This window comes from Ranitomeya imitator, chromosome 1, assembly GCF_032444005.1.
Source record: "Ranitomeya imitator isolate aRanImi1 chromosome 1, aRanImi1.pri, whole genome shotgun sequence".
In the NCBI taxonomy this organism is placed as follows: domain Eukaryota; kingdom Metazoa; phylum Chordata; class Amphibia; order Anura; family Dendrobatidae; genus Ranitomeya; species Ranitomeya imitator.
In genome coordinates this window covers 697,214,330-697,242,248 of record NC_091282.1, presented here as the reverse complement: position 1 = coordinate 697,242,248, position 27,919 = coordinate 697,214,330, and the positions used below count along the sequence as shown (strand labels likewise).

General features: G+C 41.5%; 1 protein-coding gene across 2 annotated transcripts in view; it reads left to right on the top strand.

Moving 5' to 3' along the window:
* PAPLN (papilin, proteoglycan like sulfated glycoprotein) overlaps positions 1-27,919 on the top strand; it is a 111,560-nt gene that overhangs the window by 28,907 nt on the left and 54,734 nt on the right. For both annotated transcript variants that reach the window (XM_069731061.1, XM_069731052.1), the window contains exons 3-6: positions 1,695-1,756; positions 5,654-5,769; positions 23,584-23,644; positions 25,336-25,438. In XM_069731061.1, coding sequence (XP_069587162.1) covers positions 1,700-1,756; positions 5,654-5,769; positions 23,584-23,644; positions 25,336-25,438 — 337 coding nt within the window. In that variant the 5' untranslated portion in view covers positions 1,695-1,699. The remainder of the gene's footprint in view (positions 1-1,694; positions 1,757-5,653; positions 5,770-23,583; positions 23,645-25,335; positions 25,439-27,919) is intronic.

Genomic DNA, 27,919 nt, shown 5'->3' with positions numbered 1-27,919 from the left:
GACATCCCTGTGACCTCAGCTACATGCCTGATAGTCACTTTTCGATCTGCCAATACAACTTCTTCAACTTTTTTCACGTTTTCTTCATTGAGGGACGTGGATGGGCGTCCTTCACGATGTTCATCTTCCGTCGATGTTCTTCCCAGCTTAAATTCCTTGGCCCAGCGTGCAACTGTGGAATATGGAGGAGAAGAGTCCCCCAATGTTTCCACCAAGTCGCTGTGTATGTCTTTGGTAGTCATTTTTTTCAAGCAGAGGTATTTGATGACAGCTCTGAGCTCGTTTTTTTCCATTTTGATGTTCACTCCTCGGCAGTTCATATTCAAATGAATGTAGCTCCCGGGAATCGTGGTCTATTTAAGTAATTTTTTTTTCCTGGACTAGTGGGTACCTAAGAGAGAAGAAAACATTTTATTTTAATTTATGTGTGCAATAGAAATAACCGATTATCATTACTTTTGGATCGCCCCTCGTACACACTGAAGTTTTTAGGTGTTTTGTCCTATTTGTTGTTTGCTTCACAATAAAAATAAAACTAAATGTTCACAGTTGTAGGCATGTTATTTACAAGAACTGATGCGACGCTCAAAAAAAAAGTGAAATTCCAGGTGATGAGGTAGCAAAACATGAAAAATTTGCAAGACTCTGTAGATATCAGACAAAAACATTGTTAGGAGATCTGGCTGGGGACCATAGGGAGAGATGAGACTAGTCCAGTGTCTCCCCTGCCGTGATCTCCCACTGATGCTACAGATGATTGATGGGTCTCCCCATTGCAAGACCTGTTAGTGTATGTGCACACGTAGGTTGGATCTCTGTGGATTTTTTCGCACCTGTTTTTGTAAATCCGCAGGTAAACCGCACTGCGGATTACCTGCTATGTGCACACATTGCGGATTAGGCTTAGGAATTTCTGGTGCGAATTCTGCCTCTCCTGGCAGAAAACACACCTGCGGATTTGTCGCGTTTTTTTGTGCGGTTCTGCAGTGTTTTTTGAGCGTTTTTGTTGCGGATTTGCTGCGTTTTTTACCCCTGCGATTTTCTATAATGGAATGGGTACAAAAGCGCTGCAGATTCACAAAAAAGAAGTGACATGCTACTTCTTTTAAACCGCAGCGTTTCCGCAGCGGATTTTCCGCAAAGTGTGCACAGCATTTTTTTCTCATTGATTTACATTGTACTGTAAATCAATTGCGGATCTGCCGCGTTTCTGCGACGCCAAAAACGCTGCGGATCCGCAGAGAATCCGCAACATGTGCACATACCCTTACTGCGGATTTACCGCAGATTTACAGCGTTTTTTTTGTGTGGATTCTACCTGCGGTTTTACACCTGCGGATTCCTATTGAGGAGCAGGTGTAAACTGCTGCAGAATCCGCACAAAGAATTGATATACTGCGGAATAAACGCAGCGTTTCCGCGCATTTTTTTCCGTAGCATGTGCACTGCGGATTTTGTTTTCCATAAGTTTACATGGTACTGTAAACTCATGTAAAACTGCTGCGAATCCGCAGCGTCAAAACCGCTGCAGATCCGCAGCAAAATCAGCAGCGTGTGCACATAGCCTCAGTGATGCTGTGAGAAGTTTCTACTGGTTGTGTGTGGATAGATCTTTTTTTTTTTAGCTCAGCACTTTCATAAAATTGTGCACATTTTTTATTTATTTTTTTATCTACATCTAATTTATTTGATAGGTAAAATGAAGACCCCATTATTGCTTCTTACCTTTATGTTGGTACTGGACTCTGTTTTTTCAGTAAGTATGACGTATATTTACTTTATGGCCCAATACTGAAACTTCTGTTACTCTGAACGCCAAAATTTGCTCAAATTATCCAGTTTTTTACTCAGTCTGTTATGCCTATAAAGCTGTTGAGCAGGAGACCAGCGATCAGTCTGGGCATTGTGGTCCATACATGGACTACGGCCATCTGAACCTGGCCTTGGGGTATTTCACACCTGCATTATCACATTTTAGTTTGTCTGTTCTTTTTTTTTAGAAGTATAAAAACAAAATTAATGTCTAAGGGCTCATACTCACTTGCGAGCAACTCGGATGAGTCTTACATGTTAAAACCCGGCGCTGCTGTCGGCACTCAGATTGGAGCATGCGGCTGCATAGGAATACATGCAGCCGCACGTTCTGCTCCTCTGTGCTAGGTGCAGTGCCGGGTATTGCCGTGCAAGACTTATCAGAGTTGCTCGCAAGTGAGTATGAGCCGTAAATCTAATAGAAATGGAAGCAGAAGGACCCCATTGATTATTATGGGTGGCGTCTAGGGTCCGCTATATTTCTGTGTTTAGAATAGAAGTAAAAGAGCATTGTGCAGAAACTTTATTTTCCATCCTAAAACTGACACATAATGGATCCCAGATGCACCTGATGATAATCATGGTTTCCATTTGTATTAATTATGCAACTAATTAATTTAAGACATTCTGTTTGTTTCTAAAAACAGAACAAACAATGTACATCTGCAAGTGTGAATGTAGTCTATGATTGTCATCTGTTTCATTCATGGTTTTTGCCAACACGATGCACTTTTTTTGTTTCAAAGCTTATGGCTGGGGGCTTGGGCCCCTGATCTTTTCTGACAATAGTAACACCCATATATTACAGTGAGAATGGGTACATGGCTTACGGTACCTCCTGAGACACACAGAAGAAGTCTCTTTATTTTTCTCTGATTTAATTGTATTATGAGACCAGATGGGTTCAAAGAAAGGGAGAATTTTTTCCTGCATTTTCTGTAGTTTGTTTCCCTTTCAAGAGAATTTGCCAGCAGGATTTGACACCCCAAACTATATGCACATGTAGCTCTTTCAAAGACAAGTCCATGATGAGGGTGGAGAAACCAGGTGAAAAGCTCTCCCACGGTATCAAATAAGAATAAAATTAGGAATATGCTAAAAAAATTAAATTTGTTTTAAAAGCACAATTTGTTTGTATCCAGCCTTCCTCAGGTATCAAGTGTTAGACACCTGAGGAAGGCTGGATGCAGGCGAAACGTTCTGTTTTTTACTAACATTTTATTTTTGGGTTTATTTCTGGTATTATTTTTATCTAATACCATCGGAGCTCCTTTCACCTGGTTTCTCCACCCTGGTGATCCACTGCCAGAGCTCCCTTGGAGGAGTTTCCAACAGCACACCAGGTCAGCTGCACCAATTGGATCTAATACATATGCAATTTGGGGTTGTGCCCTACTATGCACAACTCCATTAGGAGAGCAACGTCCCTATTTTGGGGTTTTAATCCTTTTAAATGTACTATGCTCAGAAAGCACCATCTTTCTCTCCTTTTCCCATAAAGGAATTCCACTATTGGCAAAGACAAGTCCAACAATTCCTTTTCATGACAGGTCCGTTCCTCCATTACTGAAATATCAGCATTTGAATTGATATGAAAATGAGGCTGAAGAGCTATGGTAGATGTGAAGCCTCTGTCACTCCAGCTCTATTCCTCGCTCAGTGCGCCTTCTCCTGTGTTGCCTGCTCCTTTGCCTGAATTCACACAGCAAAGAGTCTGTCACTTAAAGGGGATATCCGGGACTTTAAAAAATAAAAAAGGCATGTAGTTGTTAACAGAGGCAACTACCGGTCTGTTGTACCCGGTGCTGTTCATTGACCACTCCTGCCAGAGATTCAGCTACTCCTAGTCAACAGAGCAGCAGTTTCTCTTCCTGTTGACAGGACATGACTACTGGTGTCATGCTGATTGACAGCCGGCTGTCCTCAATTAGGCATCGGAGAACCGGCGGTCAGAAAGCATGACAGCAATAGTCACGCCCTATCAAAAGGAAGAGAAATGGTCACTCTGTTGACAGGCAGTAGCTGGATTTCTGGCAGGAGCGGTCAGTAGGCGCCGTGTACAACAGACAGGTAGTTGCCTCTGTTTTTTAAAAGTCCCAGATATTCTCTCTAAGCAGGAGTAGGCGGCACTGGGGGAGGAATAGAGCTGGAGTGACAGAGGCTTCAGATCTACTGTAGTTCTTCAGCCACATTTGCATATAAATTCAAACTCTGATTTCTAAACAATGGAGTAACGGACTGGCCATGCAAAAATCTCCATGCACATACATATACAGCTCTGGCAAAAATTAAGAAACCACTGCAAAATGTTCAGTTTGTCTGATTTTTCTCTTTATAGGTATATTTTTGAGTAAAACGTAAATTGTTATTTTAGTCTATAAACGTCTGACAACATGTCTCCAAATTTCCACACAATAAATTTTGTATTTAAAAAACAAAACAGTGCTTTCAGACGTCAAATAATGCAAAGAAAACAAGTTCATAATCATTTAGAAACAACAATACTAATGTTTTATCTCAGGAAGAGTTCAGAAATCAATATTTTGTGGAATAACCATGATTTTTATTCACCGCTCTCATGCGTCTTGGCATGCTTTCCACCAGTCTTTCACATTGATTTTGGCACAAAAATGTAGGCAGTTCTTCTTTGTTTGATGGCTTGTGACTATCCATCATCCTCCTGATTACATTCCAGAGGTTTCCAATGGGGTTCAGGTCTGGAGATTGGGCTGCCCATGACAGGGTTTTGATGTGGTGGTCTCTTAATTTTTGCCAAAGCTGTAGATTGGAGGGAAGGGGTGGTGAAATCCTGCTATTTCCTTATAGGTGGTGCGGTCAGTAATTTTTACAGATATGATAAAATTGCCTTTTTTGCCAGCGTTTCCAATTCCCACGGTGTAATCCCATGTTATTTCAGTAGCTCAGGTAATTGCTTAGCAATTACTTTTTCTGCCAAAAGGTTAGCTCATCTTGCCTGTGGACAATATATGTATACGTTCCCACGAGTGTTCATCTGTAGATGCGTGTCTGCGGGGGCATGTCTAGCAGAAGCTCATTAGTTACTGTTGTTGCTTGGCGTATACGAGGACTTGTTTGATAATTGTGCTCTAATTCTTGGAAGCCAAGATTTCAGATGTCTCGTATTTGTTGCCTCCAGCTCATGCCAGAGGCGAACACAGATAAAGAGACTGTATAGTATAAATTAGCATCCATTATCCTAATGTAGCAGCATTCCATGCAGAGCCACATTATTGGCTCTGGAGCTCCAAGCTCCTTCAATGCTCGTCCATGTTGTGTTGAGATTGATGGTGGGATGATTGAACTGGGGCCCATGGAGTTTTAATATTATGCATTAAGTGGCCAGCTTATAGAGCTTGTCCATCTTTGGGGATATTTCATTTTTTTTCTGGAATGCATGTATTTTTGGAGTTAAATTGAGTTTCATTAAAAATTTGACAACACAGAAGTCATAAATGACAATATATTGCTGGCTGCAGAATGGGTTAGCTGAGAATCCCTCAGTGAGCTCACTGTGACAGACAACTGTGAGAGTGTCTATCGCATTTTTTTTTTTTTTTTAGCTACTGTGAGATGATTTATCAATGATGATTTAATTCATCAAAGTTTAATGTGCAAGGGGAGGAAAGCCTAAATGATGAAAATCTTTAACTTTTTTGCCTAAGTACATGTATTTTTTATTAAAAAAAAAATGTTCTCAGATGTGGATAATCCAGTGCTTTGCTGTCATAGTGCTTCTATATGCCATAAGTAAGACAATTCCCTGATATTGGTATTAGAATACTCTGTATTATACCTTGCGCCTGACTGCCATGTTTCACAGGCTAGAAAGCATAAGAGACAGAGCGATTTTTGGGACAACTGGAGTGACTGGGGAGACTGTAGTCGTTCCTGTGGCGGGGGAGTAAGTTTCCGAGAGCGTCAATGTTACTCTCGCAGGTAAGTTACCATATTCAACTACTTTACTTTTCTTCCCCCCACTAGTTTCAATACTACATAGTGGAATAGAGTGGAATACACAAGTGTGAGGCCGATGCTTAACGAGAATGGTCGGCAATTCTACAACTTCCATCGATTGAGCCGCTGAGTTTACATTTTGAAGCCTCGCAAATATCTTCTTGTGGTCATTTCCCTTGTGCTTTAAAAAAATGATAAAATATTCATGAATTGTGCAGAGATAATAATAAAAAAAAAATTTTGATCAGAAAAAGTTTTATTTTCAATTAAGAGACACTCCTGCTCATGGCCTGTCAATCTGAGATCTTTTTTTCTTAACCTGGACAATCTCTTTTAAGTAATTTGAAAATTGCACAACTGACTGATTGTTACACCGGCTCATAATAAGGGTATTTTGTGTCTTCTGGACTTAGTAGGCATTTTAGGTCAAAACTACAATTTTATTATTTGTTGAGATCAGTGTGATATTCTAAAAGTTGTCGACACACATGCTTCCTAATATATATATATATATATATGTATATATATATATATATATATATCTATAGATATATAGATATATATAGATATATCTATATATATAATTGTCTAAGGGGTTTTCCGTCTGTCTGTCTTTCTGTCTGTCTTTCTGTCTGTCTGTCTGTCTGTCCTGGAAATCCCGCGTTAGAATCGGGCCACAATCTAGTATATATATATATATATATATATATATATATATATATATATATATATATATATATATATACTAGATTGTGGCCCGATTCTAACGCATCGGGTATTCTAGAATATGCATGTCCCCGTAGTATATGGACAATGATGATTCCAAAATTCGCGGCAGACTGTGCCCGTCGCTGATTGGTCGAGGCAACCTTTATGACATCATCGTCGCCATGGCAACCATTATGACATCTACGTCGATACTGTGCCCGTCGCTGAATCAGAAACGTGAGACGCGGGATGTCTACATCCTTTATGACATCATCGTCGCTGTGCCCGTCGCTGATTGGTCGAGGCCTGGCGGCCTCGACCAATCAGAGACGCGGGATTTCCAGGACAGAAAGACAGACAGACAGACAGACAAAAAGACAGACGGAAAAACCCTTAGACAATTATATATATAGATATATAAACTCAAAGAAAGAGGCAGCACTCCATTTCTTCAGTGAAAATGTGGAAGATTTAATCAACCCACTTTACTGGGCGACGTTTCGGCTCCATCTGAGCCTTTCTCAAGCCTTGAGAAAGGCTCAGATGGAGCCGAAACATCGCCCAGTAAAGTGGGTTGATTAAATCTTCCACATTTTCACTGAAGAAATGGAGTGCTGCCTCTTTCTTTGAGTTTCTATGAACTTGGTGCATTCGTCGGACTGGTTGCTTGGGGCCTTGCACCCGAAGATAAGTAATAGTTTTGTGCTGTTCCCTTTTTTTACTCTCTCTCTCTCTATCTATCTATCTATCTATCTATCTATCTATCTATCTATCTATCTATCTATCTATCTATCTATCTATATATATATATATATATATATATATATATACACACATATATATACCGTACATATATATACTAGCTGAAGAGCCCGGCGCTGCCTGGGCATAGTAAATATCTATGGTTAGTTACAGCACCTCACTTCTCTTATTTTCCCATCACGCCTCAAATTTTTCTCCCTCACATCTCTCATTTTCTCCCTTACACCTCTCATTTTCCCCCTCACTCCTCTTATTTTCCCCCTCACTTCTCTCATTCCCCCCTAACACTTGTCATTTCGATCTCACATCTGTCATTTTCCGATCACTCCACTATTTTCCCTCACTCCTCTCATTTTGCATTCACACCTTTTCATTTTCACCTCACACCCCTCATTTTCCCCTCAGTATATACATGTTTGTCATCTCCCTTATATATAGTATACACCTGTATGTCATCTCCTGTATATAGTATATACCTACAGTGGGGCAAAAAAGTATTTAGTCAGTCAGCAATAGTGCAAGTTCCACCACTTAAAAAGATGAGAGGCATCTGTAATTTACATCATAGGTAGACCTTAACTATGGGAGACAAACTGAGAAAAAAAAATCCAGAAAATCACATTGTCTGTTTTTTTAACAATTTATTTGCAAATTATGGTGGAAAATAAGTATTTGGTAAGAAACAAAATTTCATCTCAATACTTTGTAATATATCCTTTGTTGGCAATGACAGAGGTCAAACGTTTTCTGTAAGTCTTCACAAGGTTGCCACACACTGTTGTTGGTATGTTGGCCCATTCCTCCATGCAGATCTCCTCTAGAGCAGTGATGTTTTTGGCTTTTCGCTTGGCAACACGGACTTTCAACTCCCTCCAAAGGTTTTCTATAGGGTTGAGATCTGGAGACTGGCTAGGCCACTCCAGGACCTTGAAATGCTTCTTACGAAGCCACTCCTTCGTTGCCCTGGCAGTGTGCTTTGGATCATTGTCATGTTGAAAGACCCAGCCACGTTTCATCTTCAATGCCCTAGCTGATGGAAGGAGGTTTGCACTCAAAATCTCACGATACATGGCCCCATTCATTCTTTCATGTACCCGGATCAGTCGTCCTGGCCCCTTTGCAGAGAAACAGCCCCAAAGCATGATGTTTCCACCACCTTGCTTTACAGTAGGTATGGTGTTTGATGGATGCAACTCAGTATTCTTTTTCCTCCAAACACGACAAGTTGTGTTTCTACCAAACAGTTCCAGTTTGGTTTCATCAGACCATAGGACATTCTCCCAAAACTCCTCTGGATCATCCAAATGCTCTCTAGCAAACTTCAGACGGGCCCGGACATGTACTGGCTTAAGCAGTGGGACACGTCTGGCACTGCAGGATCTGAGTCCATGGTGGCGTAGTGTGTTACTTATGGTAGGCCTTGTTACATTGGTCCCAGCTCTCTGCAGTTCATTCACTAGGTCCCCCCGCGTGGTTCTGGGATTTTTGCTCACCGTTCTTGTGATCATTCTGACCCCACGGGGTGGGATTTTGCGTGGAGCCCCAGATCGAGGGAGATTATCAGTGGTCTTGTATGTCTTCCATTTTCTAATTATTGCTCCCACTGTTGATTTCTTCACTCCAAGCTGGTTGGCTATTGCAGATTCAGTCTTCCCAGCCTGGTGCAGGGCTACAATTTTGTTTCTGGTGTACTTTGACAGCTCTTTGGTCTTCACCATAGTGGAGTTTGGAGTCAGACTGTTTGAGGGTGTGCACAGGTGTCTTTTTATACTGATAACAAGTTTAAACAGGTGCCATTACTACAGGTAATGAGTGGAGGAAAGAGGAGACTCTTAAAGAAGAAGTTACAGGTCTGTGAGAGCCAGAAATCTTGATTGTTTGTTTCTGACCAAATACTTATTTTCCACCATAATATGCAAATAAATTGTTAAAAAAACAGACAATGTGATTTTCTGGATTTTTTTTTCTTAGTTTGTCTCCCATAGTTGAGGTCTACCTATGATGTAAATTACAGACGCCTCTCATCTTTTTAAGTGGTGGAACTTGCACTATTGCTGACTGACTAAATACTTTTTTGCCCCACTGTATATGTCATCTCCCCTGTAAATAGTATATACCAGTGTGTCATCTCCTCCTGTATATAGTATATACCTGTGTCATCTCCCCTGTATATAGTATGTACCTGTATGTCATCTCCCCTGTATATAGTATATACCAGTGTGTCATCTCCCCTGTATATAGTTTATATGTGTGTGTCATCTCCTCCTGTATATAGTATATACCTGTATGTCATCTCCTCCTGTATATAGTATATACCTGTGTGTCATCTCCTCCTGTATATAGTATATATCTGTATGTCATCTCCTCCTGTATTAGACCTCATTCACACGTTATTTGCTCAGTATTTTTACCTCAGTATTTGTAAGCTAAATTGGCAGCCTGATAAATCCCCAGCCAACAGGAAGCCCTCCCCCTGGCAGTATATATTAGCTCACACATACACATAATAGACAGGTCATGTGACTGACAGCTGCCGTATTTCCTATATGGTACAGTTGTTCTTGTAGTTTGTCTGCTTATTAATCAGATTTTTATTTCTGAAGGATAATACCAGACTTGTGTGTGTTTTAGGGCGAGTTTCATGTGTCAAGTTGTGTGTGTTGAGTTGCATGTGGCGACATGCATGTAGCGACTTTTGTGAGATGAGTTTTGTGTGGCGACATGCGTGTAGCAATTTTTTGTGTGTCGAGTTGCATGTGATAGGTTAGTGTAGCAAGTTGTATGCAGCAAGTTTTGTGCATGGCGAGTTTTGCGCATGGCGAGTTTTGCGTGTGGCGAGTTTTATGTGTGGTGCGTTTTGAGTATGTGCAAGTTTTGTGTGAGGCAACTTTTGCATGTGTTACAACTTTTGTGCATGTGGCAATTTTTCCGAGTGTGCAAGTTTTGCGTGTGGCGAGTTTTCCATGAGGTGAGTTTTGCATGTGTGGCTAGTTTTGCGTGAGCCTAGTTTTGCATGTGGCCAGTTTTGCGCGTGGCGAGTTTTGAGCGGCGACTTTTGTGTTTTGACTTTTATGTGGCGAGGTTGGTGTATGTGTGGTGAAATGTGTGCTGAGGGTGGTATATGTGTTCAAGCTTGTGGTAGTGTGTGGCGCATTTTGTTTGTGTGTTCATATCCCAGTGTGTGGTGAGTATCCCATGTCGGGGCCTCAGCTTAGCAACTGTACGGTATATACTCTTTGGCGCCATCGCTCTCACTCTTTAAGTCCCCCTTGTTCACATCTGGCAGCTGTCAATTTGCCTCCAACACTTTTCCTTTCACTTTTTCCCCATTATGTAGATAGGGGCAAAATTGTTTGGTGAATTGGAACTCGAGGGGTTAAAATTTCGCCTCACAACATAGCCTATGACGCTCTCAGGGTCCAGATGTGTGACTGTGCAAAATTTTGTTAAGTAAATAAGGCAGCACACTGCAGCGCTAGAACATACAAACTTGAAAACCGAAATTTGAACTGCATTACTGCACTAGAAATATGAAAAATGAGAGCTTTTAGCGCATAAAAATGGCCAATTTTATGTGTACCTGGTAGCCCCGTTATGGCATCTCTCTTATACCAGGTCCTAAACTTGCCTTACCTCGCTGAGAATAAACGTCTCCATCTGAATGGGTACATGTGAAAACCTCTTACTAGACTAAAATTCTCTCTCTCTGTGGAGGGGTATTGGACCTGCTGTAATTAAAACACCTGAAGCTAGGAGGCGGAGTGCACGATCAGAAGGCTAAAGAATACATTTCAAAAACCTGAACGGCACATCCAAACATAGACTCAGTGTGAACAGGTGCTGAACCCAGAGTCGCCAACTCGTATATAGTTAAGTAAATAAGGCAGCACACTGCAGCGCTAGAACATACAAACTTGAAAAACGAAATTTGAACTGCATTACTGCACTAGAAATATGAAAAATGAGAGCTTTTAGCGCATAAAAATGGCCAATTTTATGTGTACCTGGTAGCCCCGTTACGGCATCTCTCTTATACCAGGTCCTAAACTTGCCTTACCTCGCTGAGAATAAACGTCTCCATCTGAATGGGTACATGTGAAAACCTCTTACTAGACTAAAATTCTCTCTCTCTGTGGAGGGTTATTGGACCTGCTGTAATTAAAACACCTGAAGCTAGGAGGCGGAGTGTTATGAACAGGTGATTCAGAACCACAATGGACCTAGTGGTTAAGAGCACACAAAGTGACCTGATAGTTACTAACATAGGACGAGCTCTGAGACGTGGGAACTCTGCTGACCGCAATCCCTAATCCTATCATACCACACTAGAGGTAGCCGTGGATTGCGCCTAACGCTCCCTATGCAACTCGGCACAGCCTGAGAAACTAGCTAGCCCTGAAGATAGAAAAATAAGCCTACCTTGCATCAGAGAAATTCCCCAAAGGAAAAGGCAGCCCCCCACATATAATGACTGTGAGTTAAGATGAAAATACAAACACAGAGATGAAATAGACTTTAGCAAAGCGAGGCCCGACTTACTAAATAGACCGAGGATAGGAAAGATAGCTTTGCGGTCAACACAAAAACCTACAAACAACCACGCAGAGGGGCAAAAAGACCCTCCTCACCGACTAACGGTACGGAGGTGCTCCCTCTGCGTCTCAGAGCTTCCAGCAAGCAAGAAAAACCAATATAGCAAGCTGGACAGAAAATATAGCAAACAAAAGTAACACAAGCAAAACTTAGCTTATGCAGGGCAGACAGGCCACAAGAACGATCCAGGAGAAAGCAAGACCAATACTGGAACATTGACTGGAGGCCAGGAACAAAGAACTAGGTGGAGTTAAATAGAGCAGCACCTAACGACTTAACCTCGTCACCTGAGGAAGGAAACTCAGAAGCCGCAGCCCCACTCACATCCACCAGAGGAAGCTCATAGACAGAACCAGCCGAAGTACCACTCATGACCACAGGAGGGAGCTTGACCACAGAATTCACAACAGTACCCCCCCTTGAGGAGGGGTCACCGAACCCTCACCAGAGCCCCCAGGCCGACCAGAATGAGCCAAATGAAAGGCACGAACCAGATCGGCAGCATGAACATCAGAGGCAAAGACCCAGGAATTATCTTCCTGACCATAACCCTTCCACTTAACCAGGTACTGGAGTTTCCGTCTCGAAATATGAGAATCCAAGATCTTCTCCACTATATACTCCAACTCCCCCTCAACCAAAAGCGGGGAAGGAGGATCAACGGATGGAACCACAGGTGCCACGTATCTCCGCAACAATGACCTATGGAATACGTTATGGATGGAAAAAGAAGCTGGAAGGGTCAAACGAAAAGACACAGGATTAAGAACCTCAGAAATCCTATACGGACCAATGAAACGAGGCTTAAACTTAGGAGAGGAAACTTTCATAGGAATATAACGAGATGACAACCAAACCAAATCCCCAACACGAAGTCGGGGACCCACACAGCGCCTGCGGTTAGCGAAACGTTGAGCCTTCTCCTGAGACAATGTCAAATTGTCCACCACATGAGTCCAAATCTGCTGCAACCTATCCACCACAGTATCCACACCAGGACAGTCAGAAGACTCAACCTGCCCTGAAGAGAAACGAGGATGGAAACCAGAATTGCAGAAAAACGGCGAAACCAAAGTAGCCGAGCTGGCCCGATTATTAAGGGCGAACTCAGCCAAAGGCAAAAAGGACACCCAATCATCCTGATCGGCAGAAACAAAACATCTCAGATATGTTTCCAAGGTCTGATTGGTTCGTTCAGTCTGGCCATTTGTCTGAGGATGGAAAGCCGAGGAAAAAGACAAATCAATGCCCATCCTAGCACAAAAGGCTCGCCAAAACCTCGAAACAAACTGGGAACCTCTGTCAGAAACGATGTTCTCCGGAATGCCATGTAAACGAACCACATGCTGGAAAAATAATGGCACCAAATCAGAGGAGGAAGGCAATTTAGACAAGGGTACCAAATGGACCATCTTAGAGAAGCGATCACAAACAACCCAAATGACCGACATTTTTTGAGAGACGGGGAGATCCGAAATAAAATCCATGGAGATATGTGTCCAGGGCCTCTTCGGGACTGGCAAGGGCAAAAGCAACCCACTGGCACGAGAACAGCAGGGCTTAGCCCGAGCACAAATCCCACAGGACTGCACAAACGAACGTACATCCCGCGACAGAGACGGCCACCAAAAGGATCTAGCCACCAAATCTCTGGTACCAAAGATTCCAGGATGACCAGCCAACACCGAACAATGAACCTCAGAGATAACTCTACTCGTCCATTTATCAGGGACAAACAGTTTCTCCGCTGGGCAACGGTCAGGTCTATTAGCCTGAAATTTTTGCAGCACCCGCCGCAAATCAGGGGAGATGGCAGACAAAATTACCCCCTCTTTGAGAATACCCGCCGGCTCAGACAAACCCGGAGAGTCGGGCACAAAACTCCTAGACAGGGCATCTGCCTTCACATTTTTAGAGCCCGGAAGGTACGAAACCACAAAGTCAAAACGGGAGAAAAACAGCGACCAACGAGCCTGTCTAGGATTCAACCGTTTGGCAGACTCGAGATAAGTGAAGTTCTTGTGATCAGTCAAGACCACCACGCGATGCTTAGCTCCTTCAAGCCAATGACGCCACTCCTCGAATGCCCACTTCATGGCCAGCAACTCTCGATTGCCAACATCATAATTACGCTCAGCAGGCGAAAACTTCCTGGAAAAGAAGGCGCATGGTTTCATCACCGAGCCATCAGAACTTCTTTGCGACAAAACAGCCCCTGCTCCAATCTCAGAAGCATCCACCTCGACCTGGAACGGGAGCGAAACATCTGGTTGGCACAACACAGGGGCAGAAGAAAAACGACGCTTCAACTCTTTAAAAGCTTCCACAGCAGCAGAAGACCAATTGACCACATCAGCACCCTTCTTGGTTAACTCAGTCAACGGTTTAGCAATACTAGAAAAATTATTGATGAAGCGACGATAAAAATTAGCAAAGCCCAGGAACTTTTGCAGACTCTTCAAAGATGTCGGCTGAGTCCAATCATAAATGGCCTGAACTTTAACAGGGTCCATCTCGATAGTAGAAGGGGAAAAAATGAACCCCAAAAATGAAACCTTCTGAACACCAAAGAGACACTTTGACCCCTTCACAAACAAAGAATTCGCACGCAGAACCTGGAACATCATTCTGACCTGCTTCACGTGAGACTCCCAATCATCCGAGAAGACCAAAATATCATCCAAGTATACAATCAGGAATTTAGCCAGGTACTCTCGGAAGATGTAATGCATAAAGGACTGAAACACTGATGGAGCATTAGAAAGCCCGAATGGCATAACCAGGTACTCAAAATGGCCCTCGGGCGTATTAAATGCTGTTTTCCATTCATCGCCCTGTTTAATACGCACAAGATTATACGCACCATGAAGATCTATCTTGGTGAACCAACTAGCCCCCTTAATCCGAGCAAACAAATCAGACAGCAGAGGCAAGGTGTACTGAAATTTGACCGTGATTTTATTTAGAAGGCGGTAATCAATACAAGGTCTCAGCGGACCATCCTTCTTGGCCACAAAAAAGAACCCTGCTCCCAATGGCGACGACGACTGGCGAATATGACCCTTCTCCAAGGATTCCTTTACGTAACTCCGCATAGCGGCGTGTTCAGGCACAGACAAATTAAACAGTCGACCTTTAGGAAATTTACTACCAGGAGTCAAATCTATAGCACAGTCACAATCCCTATGCGGAGGTAGGGCACTGGACTTGGGCTCATCAAATACATCCCGGTAATCCGACAAGAACTCTGGGACCTCAGAAGGGGTGGATGATGAAATAGACAGAAAAGGAACATCACCATGTACCCCCTGACAACCCCAGCTGGACACAGACATTGATTTCCAATCCAATACTGGGTTATGGACTTGTAGCCATGGCAACCCCAACACGACCACATTATGTAGATTATGCAACACCAAAAAGCGAATATCCTCCTGGTGCGCAGGAGCCATGCACATGGTCAGCTGGGTCCAGTACTGAGGCTTATTCTTGGCCAAAGGCGTAGCATCAATTCCTCTCAATGGAATAGGATACTGCAAGGGCTCCAAGAAAAACCCACAGCGCCTAGCATACTCCAAGTCCATCAAATTCAGGGCAGCGCCTGAATCCACAAATGCCATGACAGAATAGGATGACAAAGAGCAGATCAAAGTAACGGACAAAAGAAATTTCGACTGTACCGTACCAATGGTGGCAGACCTAGCGAACCGCTTAGTGCGCTTAGGACAATCGGAGATAGCATGAGTGGAATCACCACAGTAAAAACACAGCCCATTCTTACGTCTGTGTTCTTGCCGTTCAGCTCTGGTCAAAGTCCTATCGCACTGCATAGGCTCAGGTCCATGCTCAGATAATACCGCCAAATGGTGCACAGTTTTACGCTCACGCAAGCATCGACCGATCTGAATGGCCAAAGACATAGACTCGTTCAGACCAGCAGGCATAGGAAATCCCACCATGACATCCTTAAGGGCTTCAGAGAGACCTTTTCTGAAAATTGCTGCCAGCGCACATTCATTCCATTGAGTGAGCACAGACCACTTCCTAAACTTCTGACAATATATCTCTACCTCATCCTGACCCTGAGACAGAGCCAGCAAATTTTTCTCTGCCTGATCCACTGAATTAGGTTCATCATACAGCAATCCGAGCGCCAGAAAAAAACGCATCAATATTACATAATGCAGGATCTCCTGGTGCAAGGGAAAATGTCCAGTCTTGAGGGCCGCCACGTAATAAAGAAATAATGATCTTAACTTGTTGAACTGGGTCACCAGAGGAGCGGGGTTTCAAAGCCAGAAACAATTTACAATTATTCTTAAAACTCAGAAACTTAGCTCTATCTCCAGAAAACAAATCAGGAATAGGAATTCTTGGCTCTAACATAGAATTCTGAACCACAAAGTCTTGAATATTTTGTACTCTTGCAGTGAGATGATCCACACAAGAAGACAGATCTTTAATGTCCATCACTACACCTGTGTCCTGAACCACCCAAATGTCTAGGGGAAAAGAAAGACAAAACACAGTACAGAGAAAAAAAAATGGTCTCAGAACTTCTCTTTTCCCTCTATTGAGAAGCATTAGTACTTTGGGCCTCCAGTACTGTTAAGAACAGGTGATTCAGAACCACAATGGACCTAGTGGTTAAGAGCACACAAAGTGACCTGATAGTTACTAACATAGGACGAGCTCTGAGACGTGGGAACTCTGCTGACAGCAATTCCTAATCGTATCATACCACACTAGAGGTAGCCGTGGATTGCGCCTAACGCTCCCTATGCAACTCGGCACAGCCTGAGAAACTAGCTAGCCCTGAAGATAGAAAAATAAGCCTACCTTGCCTCAGAGAAATTCCCCAAAGGAAAAGGCAGCCCCCCACATATAATGACTGTGAGTTAAGATGAAAATACAAACACAGAGATGAAATAGATTTTAGCAAAGTGAGGCCCGACTTACTGAATAGACCGAGGATAGGAAAGATAGCTTTGCGGTCAGCACAAAAACCTACAAACAACCACGCAGAGGGGCAAAAACACCCTCCGCACCGACTAACGGTAAGGAGGTGCTCCCTCTGCGTCTCAGAGCTTCCAGCAAGCAAGAAAAACCAATATAGCAAGCTGGACAGAAAATATAGCAAACAAAAGTAACACAAGCAAAACTTAGCTTATGCAGGGCAGACAGGCCACAAGAACGATCCAGGAGAAAGCAAGACCAATACTGGAACATTGACTGGAGGCCAGGAACAAAGAACTAGGTGGAGTTAAATAGAGCAGCACCTAACGACTTAACCTCGTCACCTGAGGAAGGAAACTCAGAAGCCGCAGCCCCACTCACATCCACCAGAGGAAGCTCATAGACAGAACCAGCCGAAGTACCACTCATGACCACAGGAGGAAGCTTGACCACAGAATTCACAACAGCGGAGTGCACGATCAGAAGGCTAAAGAATACATTTCAAAAACCTGACCGGCACATCCAAACATAGACTCAGTGTGAACAGGTGCTGAACCTAGAGTCGCCAACTCGTATATAGTTAAGTAAATAAGGCAGCACACTGCAGTGCTAGAACATACAAACTTGAAAAACGAAATTTGAACTGCATTACTGCACTAGAAATATGAAAAATGAGAGCTTTTAGCGCATAAAAATGGCCAATTTTATGTGTACCTGGTAGCCCCGTTACGGCATCTCTCTTATACCAGGTCCTAAACTTGCCTTACCTCACTGAGAATAAACGTCTCCATCTGAATGGGTACATGTGAAAACCTCTTACTAGACTAAAATTCTCTCTCTCTGTGGAGGGGTATTGGACCTGCTGTAATTAAAACACCTGAAGCTAGGAGGCGGAGTGCACGATCAGAAGGCTAAAGAATACATTTCAAAAACCTGACCGGCACATCCAAACATAGACTCAGTGTGAACAGGTGCTGAACCCAGAGTCGCCAACTCGTATATAGTTAAGTAAATAAGGCAGCACACTGCAGCGCTAGAACATACAAACTTGAAAAACGAAATTTGAACTGCATTACTGCACTAGAAATATGAAAAATGAGAGCTTTTAGCGCATAAAAATGGCCAATTTTATGTGTACCTGGTAGCCCCGTTACGGCATCTCTCTTATACCAGGTCCTAAACTTGCCTTACCTCGCTGAGAATAAACGTCTCCATCTGAATGGGTACATGTGAAAACCTCTTACTAGACTAAAATTCTCTCTCTCTGTGGAGGGGTATTGGACCTGCTGTAATTAAAACACCTGAAGCTAGGAGGCGGAGTGCACGATCAGAAGGCTAAAGAATACATTTCAAAAACCTGAACGGCACATCCAAACATAGACTCAGTGTGAACAGGTGCTGAACCCAGAGTCGCCAACTCGTATATAGTTAAGTAAATAAGGCAGCACACTGCAGCGCTAGAACATACAAACTTGAAAAACGAAATTTGAACTGCATTACTGCACTAGAAATATGAAAAATGAGATCTTTTAGCGCATAAAAATGGCCAATTTTATGTGTACCTGGTAGCCCCGTTACGGCATCTCTCTTATACCAGGTCCTAAACTTGCCTTACCTCGCTGAGAATAAACGTCTCCATCTGAATGGGTACATGTGAAAACCTCTTACTAGACTAAAATTCTCTCTCTCTGTGGAGGGGTATTGGACCTGCTGTAATTAAAACACCTGAAGCTAGGAGGCGGAGTGCATGATCAGAAGGCTAAAGAATACATTTCAAAAACCTGACCGGCACATCCAAACATAGACTCAGTGTGAACAGCAGGCTTGTCTAAATGTTGTTGAGCAAAATGTAAACACGCATGAAAATGCTTTTTGTTCAGCAGTGAAGTCTAGCAGTGGAGGTTTAGTGCATTACTTATTTACTTATTGTTTTGTTTGAAACTATCGTACCTGCTGACTGCAGGTCTTTCTGTAGCTCTCCACAAGTGGTCCCTCGGCTTTTGGACAATATCTTATAATTCTTTTCACTCTTCTGACTGAAATCATGTGGGGAGCACTTGGTCGTGAATGGATTATTTTGAAATTATGTTTTTTTTCCACTTCTGGATTATGGCCGCAACAGTTCTCAGTGGAGCATTCAGTAGTTTAGAAATTCTTCTGTAACCAATGCCATCAGTGTGTTTTGCAATAATAAGGTTGCATAGGTCTTGAGACAGCTCACTTGTTTTTCCCATTAGAAGATGTTTCTTGTATGGCACCTTGGTAATGAGACACCTTTTTTATAGGCCATCAGATGATATTATTTTTCACTAAGTGGCAGGATTGCTTTCTAATAACTGGTAGATTTCAGCTGGTGTCATGAATTTCCATGGCTTTTTGTACCTCTCTTCCTTCATGTGTTCAATACTTTTTCCCTGTGTCATGTCTCATTATTACACATAACTTAATTTATGGACATTTATGGTGATTTCTTTGCCTGTGTGGACTGGATTGGTTGTTACTGACATCTGGTGAGAATTTCATGTCAATAGCACCTTTAGGAATAGATTTTGTTAGAAAATTGGTGACGTGTTCAGTATTTATCTCATACGCTGTGTGTGTACATGTACAGTTATATGAAAAAGTTTGGGCACCCCTATTAATCTTAAGCTTAATGTTTTATAAAAATTGTTTTTTTTTGCAACAGCTATTTCAGTTTCATATATCTAATAACTGTTGGACACAGTAATGTTTCTGCCTTGAAATGAGGTTTATTGTACTAACAGAAAATGTGCAATCTGCATTCAAACAAAATTTGACAGGTGCATAAGTATGGGCACCCTTATCATTTTCTTGTTTTAAATACTCCTACCTACTTTTTTCTGACTTACTAAAGCACTTTTTTTGGTTTTCTAACCTCATTGAGCTTTGAACTTCATAACCAGGTGTATGCAATCATGAGAAAAGCTACTTAAAGTGGCCACTTGCAAGTTGTTCTCCTGTTTGAATCTCCTCTGAAGAGTGGCATCATGGGCTCCTCAAAACAACTGTCTAATGATCTGAAAACAAAGATTATTCCACATAGTTGTTCAGGGGAAGGATACAAAAAGCTGTCTCAGAGATTTAACCTGTCAATTTCCACTGTGAGGAACATAGTAAGGAAATGGAAGAACGCAGGTACAGTTCTTGTTAAGGCCAGAAGTGGCAGGCCAAGAAAAACATCAGAAAGGCAGAGAAGAAGAATGGTGAGATCAGTCAAGGACAATCCTCAGACCACCTCCAGAGAGCTGCAGCATCAACTTGCAGATGGTGTCACTGTGCATCGGTCAACTATACAACACACTTTGCACAAGGAGAAGCTGTATGGGAGAGTGATGCGAAAGAAGCCGTTTCTGCAAGCACGCCACAAACAGACTCGGCTGAGGTATGCAAAAGCACATTTGGAGAAGCCAATTTCATTTTGGAAGAAGGTCCTGTGGACTGATAAAACCAAGATTGAGTTGTTTGGTCATACAAAAAGGCGTTATGCATGGCGGCCAAAAAACACAGCATTCCAAGAAAAACACTTGCTACCCACATTAAAATTTGGTGGAGGTTCCACCATGCTTTGGGGCTGTGTGGCCAATGCCGGCACCGGGAATCTTGTTAAAGTTGAGGGACGCATGGATTCCTCTCAGTATCAGCAGATTCTTGACAATAATGTTCATGAATCAGTGACAAAGTTGAAGTTACGCAGGGGATGGATCTTTCAGCAAGACAATGATCCAAAAACACCGCTCCAAATCTACTCAGGCATTCATGCAGAGGAACAATTACACTGTTCTGGAATGGCCATCCCGGTCCCCAGACTTGAATATCATTGAACATCTGTGGGATCATTTGAAGAGGACTGTCCATGCTCGGCGACCATCAAACTTAACTGAATTGGAATTGTTTTGTAAAGAGGAATGGTCAAAAATACCTTCATCCAGGATCAGGAACTCATTAAAAGCTACAGGAAGCGACTAGAGGCTGTTATTTTTGCAAAAGGAGGATCTACTAAATATTAATGTCACTTTTCTGGTGGGGTGCCAATACTTATGCACCTGTCAAATTTTGTTTGAATGCAGATTGCACATTTTCTGTTAGTACAATAAACATCATTTCAAGGCAGAAACATTACTGTGTCCAACAGTTATTAGATATATGAAACTGAAATAGCTGTTGCAACAAAAACAACAATTTTTTATAAAATATTAAGCTTAAGATTAATAGGGGTGCCCAAACTTTTTCATATAACTGTATAATATGTGAGTGTTGGCATGTTATCAGTGCTATATCTGTATGTGAAGCCCCCTTCTCTATTCAAGCATTGACCATGACAGAATGGTTCATGCTTAGATATGAGGCATGACCTCATATCTGAGTACTCAGACAGCCCCCTTCTCACACCTCTGACAATATGCTGACTCAGGGATCCAGCAGCTGCCCTCCTGGTTCTGTGCTCAACAACCACATCAGTGGAACTTTGATAAAAGAAGTGCATTCATCAGTTAAATATCATTACGCCATTGTTATTTCTTTTTAACTGGACATCCCCTTTAATTGGAAACCTAGGTACAGCATTAATTATAGTTCTGTTCTATGTCACATGTAAAATACCCGTGAGCTCCCCTGAGGCCTCATTCCTGAGATAGGATTGTCACGGAATGAAAGCTGTCTCCTAAGGGTGCTTTCACATTGTGCTTATCTTCACGTTCACGTTCATCATATGTGCATTTTAGGAAAAATAGAAAACTGTCCCCAAACGTGGACAGCTCATTATTACTGTTGAGGACCAAGTATTTTAAGAGATTAATTGAAACCTTAGAGGTTTACGGTGATAAAGTATCAATGCCAGCAATTCCTGTTTGTTCAGGACATTCTAGACTTTTTACTAAGCCAGGAAATCGAAGAAATGAGTATCAGTAAGAAGGTACAGGACATGAATGGAGTAAAGTGTGACTGCTTGGTCAGACTACACAGTTTGTAGTCTGTCACCATGGATCACAAATAGGAGTGTTAGACACAACTAAAATAATGCAATTCTTCAAATCCTGAATTGTTTCATCTTTCTCGGATATGGAATACAAAAATTCTTTTAACCATCTTTTTACGTTTTCTGTAACATTCGCTAAGGCCTGCACCTATAACATAGGAATTCAGAAACATTCAAGCCTTACATGCAATCTTCTAAAATAAACCTTGGACAGGGTTATGCCGATAATTAGTATAAGATTGCTTATGTGTTCTTCTTAAAGAGTAACTTTTTTTTCATAAATCAAATATTTACATGAAAATTAGAACCTTTATCATATATCTTTTCAAATAAATCCATTTATTTCTCCCCCTGCACTGATAATTTATTCTCAAAATTCTCAATTCACGGGTAAAATCTGTCTTCAGTGAATACAGACTTTCCCGTTACTGAGATAGGAGAAAACAGTTGGTGCTTATAAAGTTCTATGGAGAATTGTAACTGTCGCTTCAGGAGAACTTGCAACAGTATGTCTGTGTCTGCCTCTAGCTCCTCTTCATCTCCTCCCCTTTCCATAGAAATAAAACAACTGTCCTCTATCTCACAAATGGGAAACTCTGACTTCACAAATTTTACCCATGAATTGAGAATGAATGATCAGTCCAGGAGGAGAAAAAAGCAGATTTCTCTGATAAGAAATATTACAAAGTTTCTTATTTTCGTGTGTACTATTAATTTATTAAATAAAAATGATTGTGACACTTTAAAAAGAGGACCTGTCACTTACTGTAAAAATGGAGTTAAATACCACGTAAAAATCCCTAAGCTCCCCTGATTCTGCCGCCTTTTTCCATTTTCAGCTGCGTCGCTCCAATGTAGAAATATTCACATTTGTTAATTTTGTAGCTTGGTATGTGCAATCTCTGTTTGTAGTACAACGCAGTGTTTTTTTCATTTCTTCAGAGACCTCTTTGGGGGTGCTCTTACAACCCTTCCTCTTAGTTGCTATCAATCACAGCTCGATAGTACCTAAGACTCTCACTATCATCATCATCATCGATCAACTGCTGATTAATGGGCAATCTAAACCCGTATTACGGCCATCAAACAGCAGCCCAGTTCATGTTTATGCTTCCACAGTTTTTCTCAGAATATTCTGTCTTACTCCAAAGCTAAGTAACTGGAGTGAGTGCTTAGAACCTATGTACAAGTCTATAGAATATGTTAGTGCCGTATAAGCAATTAATAGAAGATTTTGTTCTCCTGGAATATGCTTTTTTTTCACAGTTAATACTAGCATTATAAATTAGGTAAATATGGGATTGTGGCAACATTTTTATTTATTTTGAAGTCACTGATAAACAATGATAATCCATCATGCGCAGAAAATAATGATATGTACGGTAGTCACACACACAGAGATTTATAGCCAAGTTTGTCCTTATGGCAAAAGTTTGAAGAGCATTCATTATTGTGTAGCATGCTTAATTAATTGATTGTTTTGATTTCCTATGTGTTTAATCAACTGGAAGAAAAATACAATTAATCTAATGTTACTGTTTGCAAGTAAACATGGAAAGTAATCAGCTAAAAAAAATGCCATGTGCTGCCTTCTTGTGGTTCGCCGAGTATATTAATGACTAATCAGGGTTAGAAAATGTTATATTTTTAGGAAAATAGCATAAAAATATAATATGTATTTTGCAATGATGTGCTAGTGAGTGTGTGATCATTGTCGCATTCATATATGGTGATTCATGAAATATCGTGTTCTAAATGCAACTTGGAATCTTCTCCCTTAGGCCAGATGGCGGATCCAATTGCATTGGACCAAGCAGAAACTATCGCTCATGCAATGTGCAGGTAAAAGTCTTGGATATGAGGTTTTTTTTTAATCCTAAAGTATATTTATAGTGTAGTGGTGCATATATTCCGCCCCATGATCCATCCTGTAAAGTCAAATGTTATTGCCTGCCATCTACAGTATAGTACCGCAGTTTTGTAGAGAAAAGCAGTGCGGTAGTAGATTCTTTTTTTTTCTTAGAACAAGCTATTTTTCGTTTTACTTTAGGGTTTTATAATGCTTTGTGTTGTCTGCTTTTCTTCCGGTCTTATTTCATACATAGAAAATAATATGGAGAAAGCGTAAATGCTTGAATAAATCCTAGGCACCAAATGGAACTGGAGGCAAAACTTCCTTTAATCACCCTTGGTGTTATGATTATTTTATGCAAACTATATAATTTTATCGTATACATCTTTGGATGATCATAAGTTGTACTGAAGAGATTTTTTTTAAATTTGCATGATGATTGATTACTCTGCTGCCACCTAAGGATAATATTTGATTTCTGGACAGTGGAGTATTATGGTTCGCCCATCTGATACAATCACACAGAAGAACGACTGCAGCATACGACGCCAGGATGCACTGTCTTAATGGCAATGCTCTGCAAAAATTATTCAGGAATGGTTTGCTAAAGATAACAAAGCGTGTCCACGGTGTGCACTTGGCCTTCAAATTCTTCAGGACTTAAGCAGATTGAGCTTCTGTAGGATGTGATGGAAATACAAGCCAGTCAAAGTACATGTCTGGTGGCCTGACCTTTCAAATTTCTTGTGTGTGTGCATATATATATATATATATATATATAATTTTTTTTTAATGGTGGGTCACCGTGGTCATTTCCACTGTTATCTTGATTTTATCAAGCCATCGGTTTTCGTGTCTTCTGCTTGGCCTTGTTCCCTCTATTCTTTTGACATTTTTAACTTACTGAAAGGATCTGCTGCTAACATCTCCATATCAGATACCAGAGAACCCCATCAGAGGTCAGTGCTTTGTATCACAAGACACGCGTCGGGAGTCCTTGATTCTGAGTTGTTTTGGCTTAATGCAAGGGACCTACGCAATATTACTATTATTTTAATGTTATGGCTGATTGGGGGGTATCACAACTTTTGGAGATGTGGAAATGTACCAGTGTCCCCCCTCATAACTGAGGAGAAAACAAAGCTCTTCTATTCTTTACAGTTGGGCAGAGAATGGTACTGTTAAAGCATTATCCCAAGGGAGGCCTCTGGCCCATATATACCATTTACCTTACCTTGGGGCTCAGACGTGAAAGCTGCCGGTTTGGCATTATTGATACACTACATACAGGTTAAAGGGGCACCTGACCCATCAATCGAGCATGGATCACTATCGATCAGCCGAGCATGGAACGCTATCGATCAGCCGAGCATTGATCACTATCGATCAGCCGAGCATGGAACACTAGCGATCAGCCGAGCATGGAACGCTATCAATCAGTCGAGCATGGAACACTGTCGATCAGTCGAGCATGGAACACTAGCGATCAGTCGAGCATGAATCACACTGTGGCTTGTTTTTAAAGCTATACAAAAATACTTTTTTCCCTAAAAATTTTAGTTACAGGGTTCTTGACTGAATATGATTTATTAATTTAAGTGTCTAATACATTGGAGAAATCGTATCTAACGTTCAGCCCATGCAGAGCTGACTGGAGTTTTCTCTTTTTTCTGCTTCTCAGGATTGCCCTGAAGGCTTTCGAGATTTTCGTGCTGAGCAGTGTTCGGAGTACGATGGGATGGAATTCCAGGGAAAAAGGTACAAGTGGCTGCCATATTATGGAGGTGAGGAAATACAGATGTGAATATACTGCATTCAGTTCATTACATGTTTTATTCATATTTGTATAAGATGGCTGATGAGTGATTTTTAATAAAGCCTTTTCTTAGAATATGAAATATTATTTATGATAAAAATCATCCGTGTCACAGAGGAAAGTATTGAAAATACTACTTTGAAATGCCACATATGTAGATAAATATTTTAGTATAAATTATGCCATATTACTTGTGTGTTATCCAGAGTGTGCAGATGATATACAAAGTCTTTGCATCTCTGTTAAAATGACATTTTTTTTCATGTAAAAACAAAAAAAATAAAATAATACCGAGAAGAATAATTTCAAAACTTTTTCCACCTTAATGTCACCTATAATCTGTATTCAATTGAAAAACAAACAAATTATTTTGAGGGGGAAAATAAAAATATCAAAACTAAAATGTGGTTGCATGAGTGTGACATGCTCTTATAATTTTGGAATGTGATTGTGTTTATAAATAGCCAATCACATTTAAATTCAAGTCAAATAATACTAGATAGTAAACAGCTGACATCATTTAAAGGGACTCTGATTAACCCTATATAAAGTTTAGTGGCTTTCGTCATCTAATCACTTATACCGCACAAGGAATGGTGTAAAAAATAAATAAAACCAATTCTTCATTTGCTGTTGATTTGTTCATTCTGCCTCCCAAAGATTGCTGTAAGGTTCGACATCCTGCACATTTATCCTGCACTCTGTACTGAGTGCTCACACCGGGGTTTCTGTGCAAATCTCTGAAACATGTGATTCAGTCAGAACCTCTGGCAGAAGATTCCCTATAATGAGACAGATGAAGGCACTGTGGATGCTGTCTGACCTGTGATCTGGTGGTGTCCGTTTTTAGGCAAGCAGAAAAGTGTGGTTGACTACAGTTTTGTGCACTTTTGAAAAGAACAATGCTGAACAGAGGCCAGGCGGAGTCCAGAGTAACTCTGCTGCCTCATTATAGTGAATGGATCCCTTGGGGGTTTCATGTAAATCACGTCACTCCGAGATTTGGATGGAAACCCCAAAGTAAGTGCTTAGTGTAGAGCTCAGGATAAATGTGATCCCAAACGTTCCCAATAAAAGCTTCAATTAAATACACAAGTCCCCACTCAGGTCTGTCATCTGTTAACAGAAATATAGGGGCTTACACGTTACTGGTAGCACAAAGGCTCTGGAAAAGCAATTCTTCACCTGCTGTTGATTTGTTTTTTTTTCTGCCTCTCTTAAATCACAGTAAGGCTAGGCTCACATTTAGCCTGCAATCTACGCTGAACGTTTACACTGGGGTTTCCGTGTAAATCTCGAAAATAAGTGATTCAGATGGAATCCCTGTTGGAAGATTCCCTTAATGAGGCAGAGGGAAGCACCGTGGACGCTGAGATCTGGCAGTGTCCGTCTTTTTTATTAGGCATGCATAAAAGTGCGTTCGGCCACAAATTTGTGCACCTCTGAAAAAGGGCACCGCTGAACAGAGGCCAGATGGAGTCCAGAGTAACTCTGCTGCCTCTTTATAGTGAATGGATCCCTCAGAAGTTTCACCTGTCACTTCATTCAGAGAGTTAGCTGGAAACCCCAAAGTAAGTGCTCAACGTAGTGCCCCGGGTAAATGTGATCCCAAACGTTATGTAAAATGAAAAGCTTCAAATCAATCCACAAAAAAATACAAGTCCCCATCAGGTACGGCATCTGTTAATGGGAATACAGGGGGCTTCCACATTACAGTACAAAGGCTCTGGAAAAGCAAAATGGACCTCGCCCCCATCAAAAAATTCAGCAAATTATGTGCTTCCCAAATCTAAATGCCCCCCTCCCTTCTCAACTCCACAGTGTGCCTAAACCACAATTAGTGTCCACATGTTTGGCATTTCTGTAGCTACGAGAGACCGCCTAATTTATGGGTTCATGAGCTAGACACAATGTAAGGGCACTACAACATACTGGTCCCTGCAACATACTATCATTACAACGGCAGTTTGCAATTTTCACTCAGCAACATCCTCTGACGAGTCTAGCTTCCATAATGGTATCACTTGGGATTTTTTTTCACGGTTTAGACACATCAGGGGCACTTCAAACGAGACATGACACCGGCAGACCATTCCATCAAAGCCTGTGTTCCAAAACGTCACTACTTCTTTTCTGATCCCTGCCGCGCGCCCAAACAGTAGTTTTCTCCCACATATGGTGTATCAGCATACTCAGGAGAAATTGCACACCAAATTGTATAGTGCAATTTCTCATGTTACCATATTACCCTTGTGAAAATGCTACATTTTAGGCAAAAAAAATTTGTGGGGAAAATGTATTTATTTTTTTAAATTATTTTTACGGCTCAATGTTATAAACTTCTGTGAAACACCTGGGGTTCAATGTGCTCACCGTACATCCAGATAAATTCCCTTGAGGGGTTTAGTTTCCAAAATGGGGTCACTTGTGGGCAGTTTCCACTCAGGGA